The 26,816-nt window shown below is 34.8% G+C and overlaps 1 protein-coding gene across 7 annotated transcripts; it reads left to right on the top strand.

The window, feature by feature from the left end:
• The first annotated feature begins 7,142 nt into the window (after positions 1 to 7,142).
• LOC112764555 (uncharacterized) lies at positions 7,143 to 10,567 on the top strand. Of its 7 annotated transcripts, none has more exons than XM_072223210.1 (7): positions 7,143 to 7,775; positions 7,891 to 8,099; positions 8,863 to 8,912; positions 9,510 to 9,735; positions 9,914 to 10,009; positions 10,093 to 10,170; positions 10,276 to 10,567. In XM_072223210.1, the coding sequence occupies exons 4-7, from the start codon at positions 9,733 to 9,735 to the stop codon at positions 10,354 to 10,356; spliced, it is 258 nt and encodes an 85-aa protein (XP_072079311.1). In that variant the 5' UTR covers positions 7,143 to 7,775; positions 7,891 to 8,099; positions 8,863 to 8,912; positions 9,510 to 9,732; the 3' UTR covers positions 10,357 to 10,567. The 7 variants fall into 7 exon arrangements, with proteins under 7 accessions (XP_072079311.1, XP_072079310.1, XP_072079312.1 ...); XM_072223211.1 differs by having other exon boundaries at positions 7,343 to 7,779; XM_025810222.3 differs by lacking the exon at positions 8,863 to 8,912 and having other exon boundaries at positions 7,415 to 7,775.
• Positions 10,568 to 26,816: the final 16,249 nt, after the last annotated feature.

Raw genomic sequence — 26,816 nt, 5'->3', positions numbered from 1 at the left:
CGGCGGGAAAGCCCGCCCCGCCCCGCCAAAGCCCGCGTTTTAAGCGGTGCGGGTTAGGTGGGCTTTTGCTATTTGGCGGTCCCAATTTTTCAGCCCAATCCGCTTTTTTTGGCGGGTTACACGGGCCAGTCCGGCGAGTTTAGTCCCGTTTGCCACCCCTACCTGCAGCTTCGCAATAAGCCTTCGCACCTGTAACTGAAAAAGGTGGAGATAGGAGGTAAGAACTGGGGAGTTTTTAGTAGAGCCGGCGTAGTTATTTAAGTTCGTTTTAATACTATACCCAGTCAATAGCAACAACCAATAAACACAACAAACATAATCATTAAAGGACATAGAAAATCAAGCACTGCACATACACAATCACAGAAAACAAAGTTGACAGGAAATATGCGCAAACAATTATGATGCATGTCTATCCCTAGTGCAGGTAATGAGCTCATTTGTCGATTTCGACCCGCACTGACGCAATTCGACTCGCAAGTCAGATAAGGCATTCCAGCGACATGACCTCTGCAAGTTTCTACTTGTTGCAGGCGCTGATTCTCCAGCTGAAGTATGTCGAACATAACCTCTACAAGTACTTGCAGGCAAAGATTCTCCAGTTGAAGCATTTGACCCCTTCCTCTGAAAGCCATTCCATATTTATGGGCGTCCCCCGCATAATTATCCACATACAAAGCCCACGGCTTGTTAACATTTATTCTTCGACACCATAACCATACTATCGTCATCCTCTCGTGGTCTTTCCATAAGCACACGTGCCGATTTATCTTCTCTCTCTCTTCAGTCTTTTACTTATTTATCCTTAATAGTTCAAACTATCTTCACACTGTTCTCTTACCATCCACTAAGTATTTTATGGTAAGAGAATCATAAGATTTTTTAATTAAATCGATATTCTCTAAAACTTTTAAGATTACTCTATTTACTACTCTCTGTTTTATTCTTCATAATACATATAATAATATTCTTATAAAATAATATCTTTGATAAATAATAATTATAATAATAATTTATTCTAATGTAAATGAGTAATTTTAAATAAATATTTAAAATAATATTCATAATACTCTTAAAATTTATTTTATAAAACCTTATTTTTAAACTTTTATTAATTACTTTCTAAATCAAGAACTCCTTAATATTTTATTTTTGACCTCAATATTTTATAGAATTATATTTAAACCCTCATTTTTTGTTTCATATTTATAAAAATAATCCTGAACTTTTATAAAATATCCATTTTATCCCTACACTTTATTTATTACCCAAGTTACCCGAAAAATTTATATAATTATAATATTAAACTCAATCTTTTCATAAAATTAAATTTATATTATATATCCCAAAAATAATTCATCATGGCTGTTTCTTCAGTTTACAAGAAATTGAAACCTTTTTTATTTTCTTTTTAAAATATACATTTAAATCTTAATCCGTTTTTGAATTTTACGATTACCGATTTGACGTAACTTTTATATAATCACTTAGCCACTTAAACTTCATCAAATTTTATTTAATTTTCAACATTGAAACAACCCAAATTTCGTCAATGCATCATGGTTTGGGCTGCTCCTCTTTGGTCGAACTATCATCAATCACCAATTATCAAAATTTCACAAAAATTCAATATAATCTCAAGCAAATTCAATCAATAATCCATTACAATATCAATTTTATTTATCAAATATAAATTTAATCGGTAAAAATTTATCGAAACTCTTTCCGTACGAAATTAAAACAATAAAAATTTTGGAAAAGTTTTTTGATCGAGTTGCTAAAGAAGAAGACGTCAGAAATCGTCTATGTCTCCTAGAATTCAATTGGCCAAACTTAACAAAAAAGGAGAACTACGTTACCGTCAATTTTTATCGAATAAAAATGATGCCAATATGTAGAAAAAAAAATACAGACACTTTAAGACACTTTAATTATATTAGATTTTTTATTAGAATTATGAATCATAAAAAATAAGCCAAAAATTCATGGGAGGGTCACGGTTCTCTCTTTTCTTTCTCGTTCCTTTCTTTTTTTTCAAATTCATTCGGTGATGAATGAAAAGAAAAGAAAAGAAGATGATTAGAGACTCATTGATAATAAATAAGGATTTGTGGTATTAAAGTGTATTAAGTGTCATAGTTAATAAATGAAAAAAAAACATGTGTCATAATTATATATATGTATATATGCATACAAACCACATTTTTTTTTCTTTCTATAAGAACCACAATCGTATAGTATTACAATACTAAATATATACTTTATTTAGAATGAAAAGAATTATATACCTTTTATTATTATAATATTTAGAAATTATATACGTTTATTATATAATGTTCCTACTATTTCCTTTATTACTTTCAGAGATAATTTTTACGATTTATATATATCAAAATTCTAGTTTCAATTATGTAAAATATCACATTTAATAAAATTATATATAATTTTAGGCAATTTAAATTTCAATAATTATAAAATTAAATTGATTATACCTAATAAAATAATTTTTAAATAAATAGTTTAATTTAATAATAAAATAGGTCATAAATAATTTATAATAGAAGTTTTAAAAATACAGGTTATTATAATTTATCTACTTTACAAAAATTTTCATCTTCAAAAATTGATATAAGATGAAAAAGATTCATACTAACTTTTCTTTCAAATATGTTAAAGAAAAATAAAAAGATTTGACATGTTTAGTTTTTAAACATGAGAAAAATAATATCGTGTGAAAATGATTGAAAAAGTGTAGTGTGGTGTAGAAGTTGTATGATAGGTTTAATGCAAATTAAACTTAGAATTTGAGGACATATAATTTTAACAAATAAGTTTAAGTTTGAACAAAAAAAAAATCTAAAATTCAGAAAGAAAATGGTTGAACATCACGGATAATAGTTACAAGAATTCGAAAAGATGAGTAGAATCAAAATCAAACAGGAGTGCACAAAATACAAAATCCGTTAGAAAGAGAGTTAAATTGTACCCTAAGGAGAAATCTCAGAAAAGGAACTTGGATAGGTTTAATAAAAGAAAAGGTAACAGAATAAGTCGAAGCAAATTCAAGCTGAATTACATGGTTCACAAATATAGATAACCAAAGTCAATGACAATGTTTTTGAAGAATTAAAGATTGATTATTGTCTCAAATCTAGCTCAAGATCAAAGGGTACAAGATACTTGAAGAAGAATATAAGCAATGCAAAGGACAAAAGTTCAAAAAGGATCCATCTGCAAGCGATCTATTTCCTTTAGCCCATCTTAGATGAAGAGAACAGTCTATTTCTCATAGCAACCATATTTCGCATAGCTATAGCCATGAAGGACATAATAGCTATACTATGCAATAAAGTTTGGGTTAAGTTTCAAATACAAGTTCACAAGTGAGGGCAACTAAAACCATTGGTAAAATTTTCAGAGATTTAAAATTCATTTGTAGTGCCAAACAAATCCAAGATTAAATCAAGAGTACATAATTTCATGACGAGGTTGTAAATAATGATATAGATGGATATTCTAAACGAATTGAATTGACAGTTAAGATTACAATCAAGTAAGAATATATGTAGAGGTTGAATTAATTGTTGAAAGAAAACTAAGTTATGTTCAAAGAAAAAATTTTAATGTAAAGTGTTCCTGTAAAGTTAATAAAAGAATAGGTAGTACTTTTAGAAACAAGTATGTTTTAGCTACATAAAGAAAGTATTTATTTCTTATAGAAAAGTACATATAAGATCAGAGGCGGTAGTATCCAAATTTTAAAGAATGGTCACAGACAGGATTAGATAGAAAAAGAATCAAAACAAAACTCTCTTTAAAGAAGATTTCAAAATAAGAACTTCCGAAGAAAAGTACTAGAAATGATTTATCGTATCAAAACAAGTTCGAAGTTTTTATGGAGGGATTATATCATTCATGTAGAGGAACACAAAGTCAAGATTTGTAATCTAAGCAGGATGCGCAAAAGTTGCAGAACGCGAAGTAGGAGGATCAAATCGCATAATTAGCTTGCTACGAATCATAACTCTCAAGGTTTCAAATTGCTTAAGAATTAAGGATTATGTGTTACATCCGAACAAATTCAAGGTCAGATCAAAGGGTACAGAGTTTATGAAGAAGTGTAGAAATAATGATAAAGATGGATAGTCAAATCCGGTTTCAAAAAGAATTGAAACAAGGGATGGAAGAGATAAAAATAAATGAATAAACAGTACGCCTATCATGTGGCACGGTAAGAGTACATGTTTTGATGCAAACTAATCAAGAAATAACATTTAATATTTTCAAAGACTTAAGAATCATTGTTATGCGAAAACAAGTTCAAAGCCAAATCAAAGAACACATGGTTCAGAAAGAGGAATATGAACATTATCAAGGATGAATGTCTCAAATGTATCAAGGGAATAGTTAGGATTACAATCGAGCAGAGATATGCAAGAGTGATAAGTAATGGTTGAAATATATTCAAATCATATTCCAAAAGAGAAATTTGAAATAATAAACTTCAATGCAAATAATAAAAGAGAAAAATGGTGCACTAAATTACGCGATATGAACAAAGATTATATTTCGAAATGGAGTAAACCCCCATAAGTAACTTCTAACGTCTCTCAAACCTCGAGATTTGCATTACCTATCATTTCTATTTTGTCTATGATAACTTGTTAGTGTTTCTATGTACACAAATCATCAGTATTAAGCTGGTCAGACATAATATCATGAGGGATGCAACGGTTGACTAACAGCATTAATCAATAGACAATCATGCATGTGAAACTCAAACTCTTGTCATTAGGACAAGTCCTACTGCATGACAGACACTAAGAGTATACAGTGAAGCATAGTCAGTCCATTTCCAAGGCTCTAACAGGAACGAACTGCTCTGATACCATATTATAACGACCCAACTTCCAGCACATCATGATTGTACCAAAAGTAAGGCGTTACTAACCTAATTCCTTTATTATCTATTTAATATTCAGCCTTTACGCAATAATCTACCAACAATTTTTCTAAAAAGTTAAAACTTCTCCATTAGAACAAATATCACATATTCACATACTTAATATTAATAATACATTGTAATATTACATACAAAACCAACTACAAAACCTACCCTTTTGAATAAAACTTCAACTAACAATGCGAGGAAAAAAAATAAATTCTAACAACAACTCAACTTGTAAACATATTCTTCTATACTCCTGTAGCTTCGCAATAAGCCTCGCACCTATAACTGAAAGGAGTGGAGATAGGGGGTAAGAACTAGGGAGTTCTTAGTAGGGTCGGGGTAGTTAGCTAAGTCCGTTTAATACTATACCCAGTTAATAGCAACAACCAATAAACACAACAAATATAATCATTAAAGAACATAGAAAATCAAGCACAGCACATACACAATCACAGAAAATAAAGTTCACAGGAAATATGCACAAACAATAATGATGTATGTCTATCCCTAATACAGGTAATGAGCTCATTTGTCAGTTTCGACCCGCACCCAATGCAATTCGACTCGCAAGTCAGATAAGGCATTCCAACGACATAAACTCTGCAAGTTTCTACTTCTTGCAGGCGCTGATTCTCCAGCGAAAGTATGTCGAACATGACCTCTGCAAGTACTTACAGGCGCTGATTCTCCAACTAAAGCATGTAATCCCTTCTCCTAGAAGCCATTCCATATTTACGGTTGTCCCACACAATTATCCACGTACAAAGCTCACGGCTTGTTAACATTTATCCTTCGGCACCATAACCATACTATCGTCACCCTCTTGTGACCTTCCCATAATCACACGTGCCGATTTATCTTCTCTCTCTTTAGTCTTTTACTTATTTATCCTTAATAATTCAAACTATCTTCATATTGTTCTCTCACCATCCACTAAGTATTTTATGGTAAGAGAATCATAAGATTCTTTAATTAAGTCGGTGTTCTCTGAAACTTTTAAGATTACTCTGTTTACTACTCTCTGTTTTATTCTTCATAATGCATATAATAATATTTTTATAAAATAATATCTTTGATAAATAATAATTTACTCTAATATAAATGAGTAATTTTAAACAAATATTTAAAATAATATTTATAATACTCTTAAAATTTATTTTATAAAACTATATTTTCAAACTTTTATTAATTACTTTCTAAACTACGAATTCTTTTATATTTTATTTTTTATCATAATATTTTATAAAATTATGTTTAAACCTTCACTCTTTGTTTCATATTTATGAAAATAACCTTGAACTTTTATAAAATACCCATTTTATCCCTGAACCTTATTTATTACCCAAATTACCTGAAAAAACTTATATAATTATAATATTAAATTTAATCTTTTCATAAAAATACATTTATATCCCCCAAAAATAATTCTTCATGGTTGTTTCTTCTCTTCACAAAGAACCGAAACCCTTCTTATTTTCTTTTCAAAATATACATTTAAATCTTAATCCATTTTTGAGTTTTACGGTTACTGATTTGCCGTAAGTTTTATACAATCAATTAGCCACTTAAACCTCATCAAATTTTACTTAATTTTCAACATTGCAACAGCCTAAATTTCTTCAATGCATCATGGTTTAGGCTGCTTCTCCCTGGCCAAACCATCATCAATCACCAATTATCAAAGTTTCATAAAAATTCAACATAATCTCAAGCAAATTCAATCAATAATCAATTACAATATCAATTCACTTATCAAATATAAATATAATCAACGAAAATTTACGAAAACCGTACCTCCGTATGAAATCAAAATAACGGAAACTCTGGAGAAGTTTTTTAACCAAGCTGCTGAAGAAGAAGACATTAGAAATCATCTATGCCTCTTAGAACTCTAATTGGCCGAATTCAAGGGGAGGGAAAGCTACGTTACTGTCAATTTCTATCGAACAAAAGTGATGTCAACGTGTAGAAGAGAAAAATACGAACACTTTAATCGTATTAGATTTTTTATTAGAGTTACGGATCACAAGAAATTGAAGTCAAAAACTCATGGGAAGGTCACGGTTCTCTCTTTTCTTTCTCGGTCCCTTTCTTTCTTTTTTCCTCAAATTCATTTGGTGATGAATGAAAAGAAAAGGTTATTAGAGGCTGATTGATAATAAATAAGGATTTGTGGTATTAAAGTGTATTTGGTGTCATGGTTAATAAATAAAAGAAAACATGTGTCATGATTATATATATGTATATATGCATACACACTACAAGAAAAATGTGATTTAGCGACAAAAGTTTAGTGGCAATAACACAATAATTACTAATTCCTTAAGTTATGTTTTTGCGGAAATTATATATTTGCCATTATTAATATATGTTATAGTAGCCATTATTACTATTGCTAGAAAATTATCATTTTTTTCTTCTAATTTTATTTTTTTTTTAAATTATTATAGCGGTCATTACCATTATTTTGGTTAAACTTTATTATCACCTTTTTTTATCTTTATCTCATAATTCAAATTGAAAAAGGGAAAGAGAGGAAAAAACTGAAAAAGAAAGAAAAATATCGCCGCCGTCGCCGTCCATAATCGCCGATCCCCACCGCCGTAACCGTTGCCATCGCCGATAGCCACCGTCCATCATCCTATTCCTAGGACCTCGTTTTCATTCGATCTGCTTCAGATCTGCATCACTGTTATCGTTTGTTTGTCTTAGATCTACATCACCAAGGTCTTTCAGCCACTGTTGCTGCTCGTCACAACACCACACCTTTGCTGCTTGTACCGCTACCATTCTTGCACGTAGACGCCTAATATCGTCGCCACCAGTAGGTCTTTATCCCTTTATTTTTTTATTTTGATTTGAATATTCAGAAGTCTGTAATTCTCTCTCTATGTTATTACTTTTGCTGTTTGCTTGCTTGATCCTAATGAATTTGATAGATCAAGCTGAAATCGAAGTGTTTTGTTACTTTCGGCGCCGTTGCTTGCTTTGTTTGCTCTTTGTGAGGCTTCAAGAGTTTTTGCCACTTCAAGCACCAGAAATTTGGAGCTGTTAAAAAGTTTGGGAGATGATTTAGCTATTGACTATATAAAGGAGAAAAAGCTGTGTTTAATAATTCTCTGCTTAGATTGGTTGATCCTGCAACGAGGTAAACAAGCAACCTATCCCTACTAATACTTTTTAGATTTGATCATATATCATAATAAATAAAATTAAACTATACTTGTTGGGTTGGTATGCTTACCATGTGTTTGATGAATTGCGAACTAAAAGTTTGTCCAGTCAGTTAAACATAAGAACAAATACAAAATTAATGTCTTAAACCAATCGCCTAAACTCATTTTTGATTGTTGAAAAAATTTTACAACTCTCAAGACATGCATAAAAACTTAGGATTAAAACCTGCTGGGTTTTCCTAATGATTAAGATAGAATAGTATGCATATTGTTTTGAATTACAAGTAATCTCTTAAAGAAAATATTATATTTATTTTAAAAAGGATTCCAAAACGTAATAACATAAAAAAATATGTCAGTACTGAAGAAAAAGGTCCAACACTAACGTTGTTACTAGAAACCTTTATGCTTTATGATCATGACATCATATCTGTTTTCAACTTGTATGGAGTATGGATCATCTTTCTTCCCCACCTATCCAAAGTCCACCGTTTTTGAAATAAACTTGAATAACAATTTCATTAAGGAATTCAACCAAAAAGAAACGATTACAAGTGAAATATATATAGTTTCAAAACCCCTATCTAAGAATCTAACCCTTCAAAAGCATACTAAACTATTGATTTACACTAAGCCTGCCTCATGCATTAATTTTAGTATATGTCAGTTTGGTGCTTAAATTGTTAATGCATTTTAGAACGACTAATGCATTAACTGGCTGGTATGTCTTTGCAGTCCATATTAAGAAGGACTAATGCATTATATCTAATCACTTGCCACCAAAGGTATTGTAGTTTTCTTTCTATTAGTGGCAAACTTACTGATCTATTTCACTTTTCACTTACATATAAGTGCTCAAAAGAATCAGTCGTATGAATGGATTATTTCTTTCTCTGAATTTTCAGTAATATTGTTTTTGAAATGTTACATTTATAAATAACTAGAACTGTAGTTTTTCTCTCAATGATTTTAATTAAAAAGTAAAAGGAAACAAGTGTCTTGTTGAGTATTATAACATTTGAACATAAAATTTAAGGCCCTTAAAAGAAATAAAGACAAATATTCACAGGTCATTCTGATTAGAAGTGACACTTGATCAATATCCAATTATCCATGTGTTGTCTCTTTTCTGATGCAAATAGTTAAAGTTGTTTACTGCAAGTTGACTCCCCTAGCCTATAGTCTGACCTTTACAAATATTTTATACAATCCAAAAATGTAATGTCCAGTTTTGCAAATTGTCTTCATAATTTTGTTTGCTTTCTTTCTTATAATACTTATCCATATTATATAGACAATTAGACCCAAACACCTTGGAGACAATCTCTCACACTTGTGTTACTTCACCTTTAGTTCTCTGCTTTGCTGCTCTGCATATTCAGTTGCAGGTAACTGGATTTTCTCTTGGAGACCCTGTGGTTGATGGAAATGAAATGGGAGTGGAGGGTATTAAAATCATAGTGGATGATTGGATGGTCATGAAAGTTCTATTACGGATAATCAAGGATATTATAAGCTTGATCAGGTATCAAATTAGAGTCTTTTGAAGCTCTATTACCGTTGAAGCAAAAAAGGAGCATTACAAATTCAGGACATTGGAGAATTATGGTAAATTATAACAATAACATCATATTAGATTTATTTTAGTTCAATCGATTGCTCTAGTGGTATCATGATAAATAAATTCTCAATTGTTGATGAAAGCATGAAATTTAGCATTGATAATTTGTATAATGAATACCATTGCTATCATAGCACTTTTGTTAAGGATTGCTTTCATGATCAGGTTTTGCCAAATATGGCTTCAATAGAAGACATTAATGCCATTTCATATGACCTTTGTGGCTTAGTTAGGTCAGTTAGTGGTAGTCCGAAAGCCAAGGTATGCTTCTGTCATTTATTTATTACAGTGATATTCGCATGTCAAATTATTAATGAAAGCTAATCTTTTGTTAATTGTAATAGGTGGCTTTGACTCATGGACCCGAGAATGTAAAACCACAAAAGAAGCAAACAGATAGAAATGGAAGATTTTGCTTCGAGGTATATTTTCTTAAAAAGCAATAGTTTACAAGTATTACTCATGGATCCGAATTGTTATTTTTCCTGCCTTAATACTGACATGTAACATGTTTGTTTGTTTTTTAGGTTGTGCCTGGTGAATATCGATTATCAGCTATTTCTGAGAATGCTCCTGGGCTCATGTTTATGCCATCATGTTTATTTTAAATTCTTAGATCAATTGCTTAAACCTAAAGCTAGGCTACTTTTAAAGATGTAACTTTAGATCATTGCTAACACTCGAATTGCTATATTAATGTAACATAGTTATAAGCTGGCAGTATTTTTTTGTTTAGATTTGTAACATGATTTATTATTTTTCAAGAGAAATTTGTATGTTAATATTTTAAATTTAATGAAATATTTTATTTTGTAGTAATTAGTTTTAGTATATTTATGTTATGCACAATAATAATAATTGTTGGTGAAGATAATTTTGAAATTTTAGAAAAAAGATAGTTCATTATTTTAAAAAAAATGAGTATAATATAAATAAAAAAGTATTAAGATTTTAGCGGCAATAGCAATGGCAACTAAAGGTGAATAATATTACAATACTTTTAATGACCATATAAATTGCTACTAAAATGAGTTTTAGTGGCCATATAAATTGCCAATAAAATGGCCGCTAAAAATTATATACTTTTTGTGGCCATTAAAAAGGTCTTTACCGGCAAATGTTATAATTGTCGCTATAACCTTTTAGCGATAAAGCATAAGACGACTAATGTCTAATTGCCGATAAATGTATTAGTGACTATTTTTATTGCCGCTAAAAATAAAATAAATGGCCGCTAAAATTGATTTTTGTAGTAGACAAGCCACCCTTCCTTTCTTTCTTTTGGTTATGTATATATACACACGCATTAACTTGAGGAACCACAATCGTATAGTATTATAATATTAAATATATACTTTATTTCGTATGAAAGGAATTATATACCTTTTATTATTATAATATTTAGGAATTATATATCTTTATTATATAATGTTCATACTATTTCTTTTGTTACTTTCAAAGATAATTTTTACGATTCATATATATCGAAATTCTGGTTTCAATTATGCAAAATATCACATTTAATAAAATTATGTATATAATAATTCTAAGTAATTTAAATTTCAATAATCATAAAATTAAATTGATTATATTTAATAAAATAATTTTTAAATAAATGGTTCAATTTAATAAAATATGAGATAAATAATTTATAATAGAAGTTTCAAAAATACAGGTTGTTACAGTTTTTGTCCCTAACGTTATAAAATCGTCTCAATTTTGTGCCGCCGTTAATTCTTTTAATAGATTCCTAACAACATTGAGACGATTTTGAAATATTAGAGACTTAAATAGGACGATTTAAACGTTGGGGATAAAAATAATATTTTACTCTTTTTTATTATTATTTTGTGAATTTTAATTTGAGACACGATGTGTAATTGTATATTTTTCTGGAATAAAATAAAAATATTTTATTTTCCAAGAGAAATAAATCTCACTTTATTTTTTTGATCTAATTTTTTTTGGTGCTTGGGCAAGTTCGCCGTATTCGTCGGCGAATCTCGTCATTTTCACAAGGTTCATTCACAGCCCCCTCACGTGAACTTCATACATTACATGAAGTTCGCCGCACTCCTCGACGAACTTTGAGTCGGCTCCAAAATAAAATTGCACCGAAGTTGGTCGGTCACAAAAATGTTTGGACTTTTTTTCATCTTCTGTTTACTCCATAAAATATTTGAAATTTTATTATTGTCTATTTATTATGATGGTGAAATAATATATGATCAAGATGGATCTATTATATTTAGTTCTGCTTAACTGATATTTGCATATATACCATCTAAAGTCTAACATCATTGAAGAATTTAGTAGTGCACGCCATTGGTCAACAACACATGAAGAGAATGAAAAAATTCTATTATAAATATCCGATAGAAGTAGATAACACTATGTTTTATAAAAGTTATACCTGTACTATTCATAGATTACACTTGTTATTATTACTTTATTATTTGATGATGGTTTTGATAAGATTTTATGTTTTGTGTGAATTAGGTATCGATTACATGATGATGAGAACATATGTCTTATAAGGATCTGGTACAACTGTTAGACAAATGTCCATCTGTTGGAGTTATTTATTTTTCTAGTCGGCTTGTGTGGAGGGACCTCTCTGGATAATTGTGATGATACCCTCTTAAGTGGGGCAATTAGAAAAAAATATTAGAACGACAATTGTTGACCTAAATATGCTACTGAAGGTAATCAAGAGGGGTCAAGTGTCAAGAATTCTAATAATCATATGATGCAAGTAGATTTCGAAAGCCATGAGAGTTCTGCAATTAGAGATCCAATGATGAATCCTTATCAAGTTAACCTTGATAACAGTGAAAATGTAGAGGCTAAATCGATGAAAAATCCGAATGAGGAGGAGGAAGAGATGAACTACTTCAGTGACATACAAATTGTGCTGACATAGCCAGAAATTTCTCGACCATATGATCAGCCCGATTACTTTTTCACATTGAATCTCTAGGCAATAACTCCATATTATTTGTTAAGTCAACGAGGCCCCAAGGATGATACCACCAATGAGTTTGAGATTGGGCAACAGTATGAAAACAAGGAGGAAGTTATTATGGCAATTAAGATGTATAATATTAGAATGGTTGTGGTGTATAAGATACTAGAGAGTGACCAATTGAAGTATGTTGTATAGTACACTCAATTTGTGTCTGATTTTCAATGGAACATACACATATCTTATCATTGAAAGCAGGAAAAATGGGAGGTAAGGAGATACAATAGTCCTCATACCTGCATGCAAACATTAATGGGCCAAGACCATGAAAAGTTGGACTCGAAGGTGATTGCTCAGCACATATTCACAATGGTCAAAGTAGACGCAACCATCAGCATAAGAGTTCTGTAAGGAGCTATGGAGAATCACTTTGGTTACAAGGCGCCGTGCAGAAAGATTTGACTTGAAAATCAGAGAGTCATTGCTAGGTTTGGTAGCATGCTCACATGCACGGCTTGATTGGAAGGCTTATGTACACCCAGGTGTATCGCATGGACAATGTCTTCAATGCTTACAGATCAGAGTTCATACCCATTGGTCACGAGGATGACTGACCATCATATGATGGGCCTTGTATTCGGTTCAACCCTAGGTTAACGAGAGTTAAAAGAGGTCGGCCCGTCAGCACTAGGATTCGTAACAACAAGTATGATGTGGAGGAGATTACAGAGAAGAGGTGTGAATTGTATCATTAGTCCAGCCACACGTGCAGGACATGTACTGCACTTGATGACGGTGCGTCCACGTCGGGGGGCGTTAGATACAGTTATGTATTGCATTCATTGTATTTTACTATTAAAAAATGCTTGATTTCTGATGGACAAAATTATGGTCGGTTGAGATTTTATCAATAAAGATCATGTCATAGTATAGTCCTAAACCAACATATAATCTCATCGACTGAATTTTGATTTGGTTGTCACAAAGTCAACCCCAATATAAAGTAACCGAGAGTATTGGTCTCGGGTCGTCCTCAAGAGAATGGGCAAACATGTGCATCAATATTGGTTAGAATTCCGGGGTTGGTAGTCATAAACAAGAATTTAAACTACTAAACTTAACATGCAAGGAATCTTATAGTGTAAGAAACTAAATCAAAGCAACTAAAACTGAGTATAAGCAATTTCAACATAGTAAGGGAGCATATAAATCTACCTCTACTCTAGAACTAAGTAAACAACTAAACTAACTAACAAGAATCAAGAAATTGAGATTTTTGGGTTTCAAATATGAATAATAAAAGGAACTCTTGGCTAGGCATAGGAATTGGGGTCACCATCCTTGTCTAATAACCATATCTTGACAATTATGAGGAACCAAGCTCATTAAGTCTACTTCTATGCTTGAAGTATGTCAAATGGCTTGATCAATTTCAACTCATAAGTCCTAATCCAACTACTAATGGACTTAATAGTAAATTAGTGTCAATGGGTATTAATTTGACCACTAAGGGTTCTTAAATCACCAAATCAATTCGACCCAATGACTCAAGTTCATCCAATCCCTTTAGCCTAAGCCAAGAGTATGGAAAACTACTCCATAATCAAAGGAAATATTTCATCAAACACATGGTATGCACTAACTAAAGACATATTCAAATTGCAAATTAATTGGAAATTACAAGTACCCACTAACAATTATCAATAGAAAACAACTCAATTAATACTATCAATCATAGAAAATATAAATGCACTAATAGAAATGCAAGATCCACAAGGTTCATAATATGAGAATAAAAAGGGAAATAACAAGAAAACACAAGATCTAAACAAAATTATAACTAGAGAACTCAAATTAAGTAAAATTAACAAGACCCAATTCAGAATTTCAACAAAGGAAGATCAAAAACAAACTAAATCTAGAGAGAAGTAGGGGTTTCCTTGGTCTTTTCCATGCAGAATCAAGTTGGATTTGGACCTGGAGCCTCTCAGAAATCGCCAGCCATGATTTCTTTAATGAAGTCACGTGCTCGGCGTCACGCGTGCACGTCGGCCATGCGTGCGCATCATCTGAGTTCTACGAGTCACGCATACGCGTCAAGCATGCGTACGTGTCGTTCACTACTGCGCTAATCCATGCGTGCGGGTCAGCCACGCGTGCGCGTCGCCTCCAGTTCTCCAAAGCTTCTTTCTTTATGTCCCTTCCACTTGTGCATGCTTCCTTTCCACCTTCTAGACCATTCTTAACCGATAGATCCTGAATCAACTTAGCAAACACATCACGCCATCGAATGGTAATAGAAGAGGATCAAAATATAGCATTTTTAGGGTTAAAGAAGCATGTTTTACATCATGAAGCAAAATTAGGAAGGAAACACAAAACTATGCAATTTATATGAATAAGTGCGGAAAATATTGATAAAACCCTCCAAATTCTACACAAGATAAACCACAAAATTGGGGTTTATCAAACCTCCCCATACTTAAACGTAGCATGTCCTCATACTAAAAATTAAAAGATCAAAGAACATAGGAGAATGGGGTTTATGAAGTACAATTTACCTACATGGATGAAACTAATGCAAATGCTTCTATCTACTTGGTCAAAAGTGAATCAACTTCCAAGAACACATATAAATGCATAAGGCCAAGGTGATATGATCATTCCTAAACTCACTAATTCAAATATCAAAATAGAGTGTAAACAACTTGCAAGAGGAAAGCTTGTGAAAGCGGGGAACAAAGAGTTGAGCATCGAACCCTCACCGGAAGTGTATCCGCTCTAGTCGCTCAAGTGTATAGGATTGATCTCTCAATTCTCCTCTAATCATGCTTTCCAATATTTGTTTTTCATCTAACAATCGACAGTTATTCGATGCATGCATACATTCATCATGAGAGCTTATCTTTAGGTTGTAATGGGGCTAGGGTAAGGGTAGGGATGCATATATGGCCAAGTGAGCTTGAAATTTAAATCCTTGATTAACCTAAGCTCTCACCTAACACACACAACAACCTATACAATTCTAATACACAACCTAACTACCCATTCATTCACTTTTCACACACTCATGCATTCTCTTTTAAGTCACAATCCATATGCATTGGTTATTATTAGCTTCGCCTTGGGACATTTTGTCCCCTTTTTATTGCTTTCTTTTTCTATATATTTTTTGTTCTTTTATTTTTCTATTTATTTTTTTACATTTTTTTCTATTTTTCTTTTGCTTTTCTCTTCTGATGAATTATATACAACGATGCCAATGCATATGGTTCAAACATTCAATACATGAGTATGCACCCAATTCCCAATATTTTCAATAAAAACTACAAAAACACACTTTTACCTCTACCAATGTTCCCAAGCTTCCCCCCGCTTAAATGACACACACCCTCACTCGCCCAAGCTAATCAAGGATCCAAATCAGAGGACTTTTATTGTTTTTCACTTAGGGGTATTGATATGCTAAATTAAAGAACAAAGGAAAGGGGGTTTAACATAGGCTCAAAATTGGTTGACAATGGTAGATAAAAGGATTAAGGCTATTTGGGTAAGTGAGATATTGAAATAATGGCCTCAATCATATAAATGTATTCATACACAAAATAATGGATTTATAGAATCAAACAAATCAAGGATTGCAATCATAGAGAGAGAACTATGCACACAAGAATAGAAATAAGTGGTTATATGATGTAACCACGTAATCGGGCTCAAAACTCACATGGTTGTGTTCTTAGCTCAAAACCTTTTCCAAAATTAATTCCTTCAAGCAAGTTTAACATAAAAAAAATTTTCAAATTGGTAGGGTGCCCTAAAAATAGTTTTTTTGAAAAGAAATCATCACCCTAACCAAGTAGTCCTAACAAGAGGCAACTACCATGCAAAGAGTGTTTAAATGCAAAAACTAATCATGCAATGTAAATTATCGTAATTGACAAACGAACATTAAAATTTGGGTGTTGAAAAGAAGGGTTGTTACCTACGGAAGTCGGTAAACGACCTCCCCACACTTAGAAATTTGCACGGTCCTCCGTGCCATTAATGATGAATAGAGTGGGTCCGGGAGTGTTACTCGCAATGGCCATAGGGTGGTGAAACAAGGACGTCTCCAAGTTTACCTCTTGATTACTTCTTTGCCATGATTCGAGGTTGGACTCTGAAGTGTCGGTTTCCGCCATAGGTGGGTTGGTGAATCTTGCGGGAACTTTCTTTACCGCCTCATCAATGCAGCTAGAGTTCTTTAACCGCTTAGAAAGTGGTTTTGGCCCTTGAGGAAGTTGCACCTTGACGGTTGTTCTTTGAGTTGCTCTCTTTCTAGACGGCTTTTTAGATGTCTTTTCCTTTCTTTTTTAGTGGCCATCCTAAAAAGGAGGAAAAGAGAAAAATATTAAGCTCCGAGAGAGAAAAAAAATAGAATTAATACAATGTAAGTGAAGATTAATGCCACAAAGGAGCAAAGTGTGCTGAAGACATGATAGCTGCAACATGTACGCAAGACAACGATATAATCATAGAGGCATATCACTAGCGTGAGATGTAAGAGTGAGAGAGGCATGCAAGTATAAAGCATGAGAAGAATAAACTCAAGCATCAATAACAACAATGATGAGCACATGCAAGAAAGGTGGGGGTCATAGGAAAATCTTTCGCTCAACTAACTCCAAGACAATGACTTATAGAAATGGAAGAATATACGGTTAGAGAGCATTGAACCACTCATTCTTACATGATGCTACAAGCATGAAAACTATAAACAATGAACAATTGATGATGAAAAATCATGGAAATGATGCCCAATGCTCATGTAGTGCAAGTGTTATGAAAAAGAGACACCAAGTTGAAAGAGAAAGGTTAACAATGACCAAAGATGTCATTGGCTCTTTTCATAAACACTTGGTGTGCAAAATGTAAATAACAAGCAAGATTGATGGGTTTAAGGGGAATATGCCCCAAAATAAAATGTCATTTACCATAGCACAAACAAGCTAAGAGAAATGAAATAATCTACCAATTCAAAAAAAGTAAATGAGATTCAACACCCATACAAGAAAATAAAGAGGAAGAAAAAGAACCAAGAGTGAACAAACAAATAAACGAACAACAAAGTTAAAATTCAACCAAAAACAAAGAGAGGAGAGTAATTAGATGCAATAGTAAAGAAAATTTAAGAGAAACAAAAGAGAAAGAAGAGAAATGCAACCTTGAAGGGAGGAGAAAGGGAGATTGAGTATAGATGGGAAAAGGAAGAGAGAAAGAGAGAAAAAGAGGTGAGATAAAAGAGGAGAGAGAAATGTGGGACCATCGGAGGTGGTGGTCACCGGTGGTAGTTGCCAGAGAAAAGGTGGTAAGGAGAAGGAAGAAGAAAGAAAATGGAAATGGGAGCAAACAGGGCAGCGTGCCCTGCTAGCGCGTCAGCCATATGACGCGTGTGCCTCGTCCACGCGTGCGCGTGGAAGAGAGGAAAACAAGTGACGCGTGAGCGTCGTCCACGCCTACGCGTGGAGAGCAGAAATGGAAGGGGATGCGTACGCGTGTGCGCTGACGCGCACACGTCGGGTGAGATTGTGCTCCTCGCACAAAGGCAGCACAAAACTCGCGCAACTCTCTGGTTTTTATACCAGGAGTTACAACATCATCAAACGACGCATACGCATCGCCCACGCTCACGCGTGGATTTGCGAAAATGACCATTGACCCGTACGCGTCGTCCATGCTCACGCGTGGGACGACTTTTTTTTTTTACAACATGAGGGAGACAATTATAGCACAATTTTGGCATTCATTCAAACTAGATACTTCAAAAACACTTAGAATTTCAGGCAATACTCAAGATAAAGCATTTTTTTCCTTCAAAATTGCCAATTTAACCAATACCAAGATTAATGAAATCCTCATGAAGACTCTAACAAGCAGAACAAAATCAAACAAAATCAAGCATGCTTAAACAACTCAACAAAATCAAACAATCACAAAATCAAACAATCATAAAATGAAACAAAGACTCTAAAATTACATGCAAGAAACTATATACAAGGAGGATCATACCATGGTGGGGTGTCTCCCACCTAGCACTTTTCTTTAACGTCCTTAAGTTGGACGGTCATAAGCTTGAGATCATCTTTTTGGAACATCCTCAAGGACATCCATCTTGTCCTTCTTGTTGGCCTTGGTAAGAGTGTCCTTCAAGGGGAGATGCTTCCACTTGTCGATTAAACCATGGTTGGATGCCTTGTTTCCCTGAAGATATGGAAGTCATGGATCCTTTCCCTTTTCCTTGCTAAGTCCTCTTATACCCAAATTCCTACTGACACTTATCTCATCATGACTCCCAAAGTATTATTCAATCACATCATCTTCAACAATGTCACAACCAAAACTTGAATGTACCTCTAGAGGTTGCCTCATGGTTTCCTCCAATTTGAACTTCACCACCTTTTCTTTGGCTTCAAATGAGTAATCTCTCGAAAATACATCTAATTTAAACCGGGATGTCTTCAAGAATGGCCTCCCAAGTAAGATGGAGGCTGGCCTATCTGAGTCAATGGGTGGTGTCTCTAGGATATGAAAATCCACTGGAAAGATTAAGTCCTGAATTCTCACCAATACATTTTCAGCAATACCCACAACTAAAATTATACTCTTGTCCACAAGCGCAAACCTAGCTCCAGATCGCCTCAATGGTGCAAGGTTCAACTTCTCATAAATTGAGAGTGGCATAATGCTCACACAAGACCCTAGGTCGCACATGCAATCCTTAAGTTGAATCTCACCAATCATACATACCAAGCAAGGACCGAGATCACTATATTTTTCAGAAAAATCATCCATAACAGAAGAAACAGAATTACCTAATAGATTTATCCCTAGTCTACCAATCTTCTCTTTATAAGTGCACACATCCTTAAGGAACTTAGCATATTTTAGAACTTGATGTATGGCATCAAAGAGTGGAATAGTTACCTCCACATTCTTGAAGATTTGCACTATGTTGGGATCAAGCTCCTCATGCTTCTTGGCCTTCTTGGCTAACGTAGGAAAAGGTATAGGAATTTGTTCCTCTAAGTTGCTCTTCCGCTTCGTTCCTTGGCCCTCAATTGCTCTTCTTCTTCCTTTGTAACTTCTTTCTCCTTTTCATTTTCATCTATCTCCATTATTTTACCAACTTTCACATTAGGAACATCCTCCACCAACTTGATGGGCTTGGATTCAACTTTCTCAAGCATTGTACCACTCCTCAAGGTGATTGCATTGATACTACCCTTTGGGTTTGGAAGAGGTTGGGAAGGAAGGTTAGATGAGCTAGAGGCTTGGTTGGTGTTGGTATTGTTGGTAGGAGGTAAGGTCAACCTTGAGAGAATCTCGGCTATGGAGGACATTTAAGCACTCATAGTTCTAACTTGTGCATTGAGAGTCCTATTGTTCTCTTCATGTTTCTCCATCATAGCCCTAAGTCTCTCTTGCTCTTGGTAGAGTGCACGGTTAGAGTCATCACCTTGGTTGGTGGAAGAGGAAGAGGGTTGATTGGTTTGTTGTCTTTAGTGAGGCGTTTAGTATCTATGGTTGTTATTTTGGTTTTGTTGTGAGTGTTGGTATGGTTGGTTATGGTAGTTTTGGTTGTGGTATTGGGAAGAAGATTGGTTGTTGTTATGATAATGAGAAGATGAGTTGCCTTGGTTCCATCTTTGATTGTGGTTGTTCCCTTGAGCATTGTCCATCCACCCTTGATTGGAATTATTACCATGAGAGTAATTGTTTTGACTTTGAGATTGATAGGGTGGGCGGTTATTGTAGTTCACATTGGCTACCGCGAGAGTGTAATCCTCTTGGACTTGATGGCATTGATCGGTGTAATGTGCGGTACTAGAGCATAAACCACATACTCTAGGAGGTCTTTCAAGTTAGAGGATTTGAGGTGGGGATTGGATGGCTTGGATTAAGTGAAATGCCTTTTGTTCCTTACAAATTTTTGTGAGGAGAGTGGTCATGTCTCCAAGCACTTTAGTCAAAGCCAATTCGGAAGGTGCTTCCACCACACTCTTGGGAGAATTGTTCTTCAATCTCACGTGTTGTGTAGCCTCGGCGACATCATTGATCAAACTCCATGCTTCCGCCGCTGTCTTGTTCTTAGAAAGGGAACCACCACTAGAGGCGGTGAGCAATCTCTTATCCGCTGCACAAAGATCTCCAGTGAAATAGCTAATGAGCAAGTGAGTGTCTAACCTATGATGTGGACAAGATTCCAACAACCTCTTGAATCAAATCCAGTATTCATAGAGTGTCTCTTGGTCTTTTTGCATTATACCAGAAATTTTCTTCCGGATGTAGTTGGTCTTCTCCAGCGGAAAGAACTTGTCTAAGAACTCTCTTCTCAATAAGTCCCATTCAGTCACCACTTTATCCGGTTGGGAGTAGAACCACTCTTTTGCCGACCCCTCAAGAGAGAAGGGAAAAGCAAAAACCATGATAGCAATCTCATCGGCACCATGCCTTCGAGCCGTAGAACAAGCTACTTGAAAGTCTCTCAAATGCCTAATGGGGTCTTAGCCCGGTAGTCCATGGTACTTAGGGAGCAAGTTAATCAGACTATTCTTTAACTCAAAATTCGGATACCTAGCTTGCAACGGTTGAAGAATGACATCTGGTGCTCCTTGTTCGTGCAAGGTGATCATACGTAGCTCCACTATGTAGTTTTCACCTGTAGGATACAAAGATGTATCAGTAGTACCAACAGAGAAATAGGAAGTTGTGGACTCTAAGTCACTCTCAGTTCCGTCTAGTGTTTCGGAAGGTTCCTCAAGAGAGGCCGAAGCACTAGCCGTGTAATCCAACTGCCGCCTAGCTTGCCGAGTGTGTAACAAGGTTCTTTCAATTTCAGGATCAAGCTCGGCTAAGCTAAAATTCAGTTGAGACTGAGTCATTCAACTTAGAATTCATAGCTCATACATTAAAGGAAATCTAAACTAAAAACAAATTAATAAAAGCAAGTAAACTATCTACAATATTCACATATTCACATAACCAATTTGAAAGCATACGTTGCAACCATTCCTCGGCAACAGTGCCAAAAATTTGATGGACAAAATTATGGTCGGTCTAGATTTTATCAATAAAGATCATGTCATAGTATAGTCCTAAACCAACATATAATCCCATCGACCAAATTTTGATTTGGTTGTCACAAAGTCAACCCTAATATAAAGTAATCGAGAGTATTGGTCTCGGGTCGTCCTAAAGAAAATGGGCAAACATGTGCATCAATATTGGTTAGAATTCCGGGGTTGGGAGTCATAAACAAGAATTTAAACTACTAAACTTAACATGCAAGGAATCTTAAAGTGCAACAAACTAAATCAAAGCAACTAAAACCGAGTATAAGCAATTTCAACCTAGTAAGGGACCATATAAATCTATCTCTACTCTAGAACTAAGTAAACAACTAAACTAACTATAACAAGAATCAAGCAATTGGGATTTTCGGGTTCCAAATATGAATAATAAAAGGAACTCTTGGCTAGGCATAGGAATTGGGGTCACCATCCTTGTCTAATAACCATATCTTGACAATTATGAGGAACCAAGCTCATTAAGTCTACTTCTATGCTTGAAGTATGTCAAATGGCTTGATCAATTTCAACTCATAAGTCCTAATCCAACTACTAATTGACTTAATAGTAGATTAGTGTCAATGGGTATCAATTTGACCACTAAGAGTTCTTAAATCACCAAATCAATTCGATCCAATGACTCAAGTTCACCCAATCCCTTTAGCCTAGGCCAGGAGTATGGAAAACTACTCCATAATCAAAGGAAACATTTCATCAAACACATGGTATGCACTAGCTAAAGACATATTCAAATTGTAAATTAATTGGAAATCATAAGTACCTACTAACAATTATCAATAGAAAACAACTCAATTAACACTATCAATCATTGAAAACATAAATGCACTAATAGAAATGCAAGATCCACAAGGTTCATAATATGAGAAGAAAAAGGGAAATAACAAGAAAATACAATTCAACACAAGATCTAAACAAAATTATAACTAGAGAACTCAAATTAAATAAAATTAACAAGACCCAATTCAGAATTTCAACAAAGGAAGATCAAAAACAAACTAAATCTAGAGAGAAGTGGGGGTTTCTTTCTCTAGAAAATAAGAACAAAAAACTAGCTAAAACTATGTGTCTTGTTTGAATGATTGACCCCCCCCTTTCCTCCATCAATTCCTGAGTCTTTTCCATGCAGAATCAAGTTGGATTTGGGCCTGTAGCCTCTCAGAAATCACCAGCCACGATTTCTTTAATGAAGTCACGTGCTAGGTGTCACGCATCCGCGTCGGTCACGTGTGCGCGACATCTGAGTTCTGCGAGTCATGCGTACGCGTCGAGCATGCGTACGCGTCGTTCACTGCTGCGCCAATCCATGTGTGTGCATTAGCCACGCGTGCGCGTCGCCTCCAATTCTCCAAAGCTTCATTTTCATGTCTCTTACACTTGTGCATGCTTCCTTTCCATCTTCTAAACCATTCTTACCCTATAGATCCTGAATCCACTTAACAAACACATCACGGCATCGAATGGTAATCGAAGATGATTAAAATATAGCATTTTTAGGGTTAAAGAAGCATGTTTTACATCATGAAGGAAAATTAGGAAGGAAACATAAAACCATGCAATTTATATGAATAAGTGTAGAAAATATTGATAAAACCCCCCAAATTCTACACAAGATAAACCACAAAATTGAGGTTTATCAATTTCTACTAGTAGTGTGATGCGTGAGCATCTTATGCCCTTTTTACTAGCATTTTCTAGTTGTTTTTAGTTAGATTTCATTTAGTTTTGCTTGATTTTAGTGCAAAAATCCCTTTTGGATGCTACTTTGATTTGTTTTAGTGTTTTTATGATTTCAGGTGAAATTCGAAGCAATTTGGTAGAGTTTGGAGCAAAAAGAAAGAAATGCTGCAACACCCAACCTTAACCACTTTTGACCAATTCAAACTTCATCCATTCTCTCTCCTCTTTCACCTACTTTTCTATCCACATTAATCCATCCCATCACCCATCACTTCCCTTGATTCTCTCAACCCACCTCTCACTCCACCCAATCCCTTCTCATCAACCCCATCCATCTCTCCTCCCAACAACCCAAATTCAAATTCAACAACCCCCCTACCCCTCCCCAAAACCGAAACCATCACCCTCCCCACCTATAAATACCCCATCTTCTTTGACTTTCACCACACCTCACACTCTTCTATCCTTCTTACTTTCCTTTCACCGTACACACTTTCTTTCTTTCCTTTCCCCTTCTCCCACCACTAAGGCTGAAGCCCTTCCCCCATTCTCATCTATCTTTTTCTTCTAGATATTTTATCTTTCTTTCCCTATTTTCCATTTTTATTTTTCTTGGGAACAAGCAAAACTTTTAAGTTTGGTGTTGGGCGCTCCGCTTTGGTCCTTCATTTTTTTTACTATCTCCATGGCACTAAAGACCGGAGAATCCTAATCAAGGAAGAGGAAAGAGAAGGCCTTGCATCCGATCCTTGGGATTTCACTAAAGAGAAAGATGATGAGTACCCGAGGATCCTAAATCAGATTCTGAGACGGGATTGGGAAGTTCTGACCAACCCCGTGATTGAGGTTGGAGCACTGATGGTGCAAAAGTTCTACACCAATGCTTAGATGACTATAAGCATGCTAGAGGCGTGAACCCGGAGCCAAAGAACTGGCGGACTATGGTCAGAAGGCACATCTTGGATTTAAGCCCGAAGAATGTGAGGGTGACGTTACAATTACCACCATCTGGAGAGGACCCTCATTCATACACTCGAAGGGTCAACACTGACCAGCGGCTGGATCAGGTCTTTGAGGACATTTGCCTCCCCAGAGCTCAATGGAGGAGGGATTCTAAAGGTCAACCATACCAGCTGGGTAGGCATGATCTCAAGCCAGTAGCTAGAGGATGGTTAGAGTTTATCCAACGCTCTATCATCCTTACTAGTAACCATTTTGAGGTTACAGTCGAGCGAGCAGTGATGATTCACTATATAATGCTCGGCAATGAGGTGGAGGTACATGAGGTGATACCGCAGGAGATTTACAAGATAGCCAAAAAGTCCTCCACCATTACAAGATTGGCTTTCCCTCATCTTATCTACCAACTATGTGCAGTAGTTGAAGCTCACATTGAGGGCAATACCCCAATTGGCATTGAGAGGCCAATCACAAAGAAGGGTATGGAGCACATTAGAGAGCCTGGACATGGACCGCAGTAGGAGCTAGTTCCACCACCTCCACAAGATATTCTGGAGATGCCTCAGGGGATATACTTCTCTCCCCGTGACTACTGGGATCAGTTGACCACATCTCTAGGAGAGCTGACATCATCAGTTGATCAACTAAGGCTGGAGTATTAGGATCATGCTACACTCCTCCATCAGATGATGGAGGAGCAGAGGAGGCAGGATCGTGACATAGAGAAGCTTAAGCGCTCTAGAGGATTTCTCGGAGGGAGCAGTAGCCACCATCATTGAGGTGGTTGAGTTTTATTCTCCATCTCTTTTATCTTATTTCTATTTTCAGTACTTCATTTTATTTTCCATTTTCTTTTCTAAGTTTGCTGATCATTATTAGGATTTTCTGCTTTCTAGTTTAGTTATTTATTTCAGTATTTTATGTTTATTTTTAAAAGATGTCTCATGTATTGTGCTCTGAACTTAAACAAAAATAAAAAAAAAAGAAATAGTGAAATGCATGACACTTTGAGTTATATATTGTGTGTTCTAGTTACTTTGATATGGTGGCACTATCTCTATTCTGGATGTATGAATTAAATGTGTATATTTGATATTGGAGTTGAGTATATTGGTTCTAAAGGAACAGAAATTTAGAGAAGTATTATTGATTCTCTGAAATAAGAAAAAGATTGATTCTTGAAGCAAAAAAAAAAAAACAGTAAAAAGAATTGAAAAGAAAAGAGAAAAATCAAAAGAAAAGGTCCAAGGCTTTGAGCATCAATGGTTAGGAGGGTCAAAAATTGATCTAAAGCTCAAAAGAGTGGTTCTCCCAAAACCATATGCTTGTGGTATGAAAGTGTCAAGTAACTCTTGAGACTGAACACTTAAAGTCGTGACTCATAGCTGTTACCGAGTATGTCTAAGGCTCTGAGCACCACTGTCTGGGAGAAAAAGAAAAGAAAAATTTGAACCCAAGAGGTTTTCCCAATTAAGTGCTTGTGGTGTTTATGTATCAAGTTAAGCTTGAAAACAAAATACTTAGAGTCATAGCTAGGCTCAAAGGTGCAAAGCACCAAGGAACAAGACATGAGCCGTGTTCAAGATTCAATTAGAGCCTAAAGAAGAGAATCCATAATATCATCCAAGTTCTAGTTCCAAGGGGTTTTGATATGTCTAAGCTTCAAAGGATAGTGAGATGCCGAAGCTATTCAGAAATAGAGCATCACTAACCCTATTCAGTAACAAGACTTGAGCTTAATTGAGAACTCAAAGTCTTAAGCATCTTCTCTTCTTAGTCCCATATTGTTTTAGTTGCTTGAGGACAAGCAATAGTTTAAGTTTGGTGTTGTAATGCGTGAGCATCTTATACCCTTTTTACTAGCATTTTCTAGTTATTTTTAGTTAGATTTCATTTAGTTTTGCTTGATTTTATTGCAAAAATTCCTTTTGGATGCTACTTTGAGTTGTTTTGGTATTTTTATGATTTCAGGTGAAATTTGGAGCAATTTGACAAAGTTTGGAGCAAAAAGAAAGAAATGCTGCAGCACCCTCCCTGGGCGCTAAATGCCAGGGGGACTCAGGCGTGCACAACTCTACTCCTCATGGGGCATTATACGCCCATCTCTGGCGTGAAACGCCAAGAGCAGGCCGAAGACACCTTCTCTTTGGGCTTCCAATTGGACTTAGCACTTCTTAGTTTTATTTTATTTTCCTTTTTTAATTTTTATTTACAAACAATATCTTTTTAGGTCTAGCATTTATTATTAGGTTAGTATTTAAAGGAAAATATCACTTAGGTTTAGTATCTTCTTCCTTCCACACTTTTTTAGAACTTTGTTTTCTCTGTAAGTATGAGC

This window comes from Arachis hypogaea, chromosome 17 (genome assembly GCF_003086295.3).
Source record: "Arachis hypogaea cultivar Tifrunner chromosome 17, arahy.Tifrunner.gnm2.J5K5, whole genome shotgun sequence".
NCBI lineage: Eukaryota > Viridiplantae > Streptophyta > Magnoliopsida > Fabales > Fabaceae > Arachis > Arachis hypogaea.
This window is presented reverse-complemented; position numbering and strand designations above follow the sequence as displayed.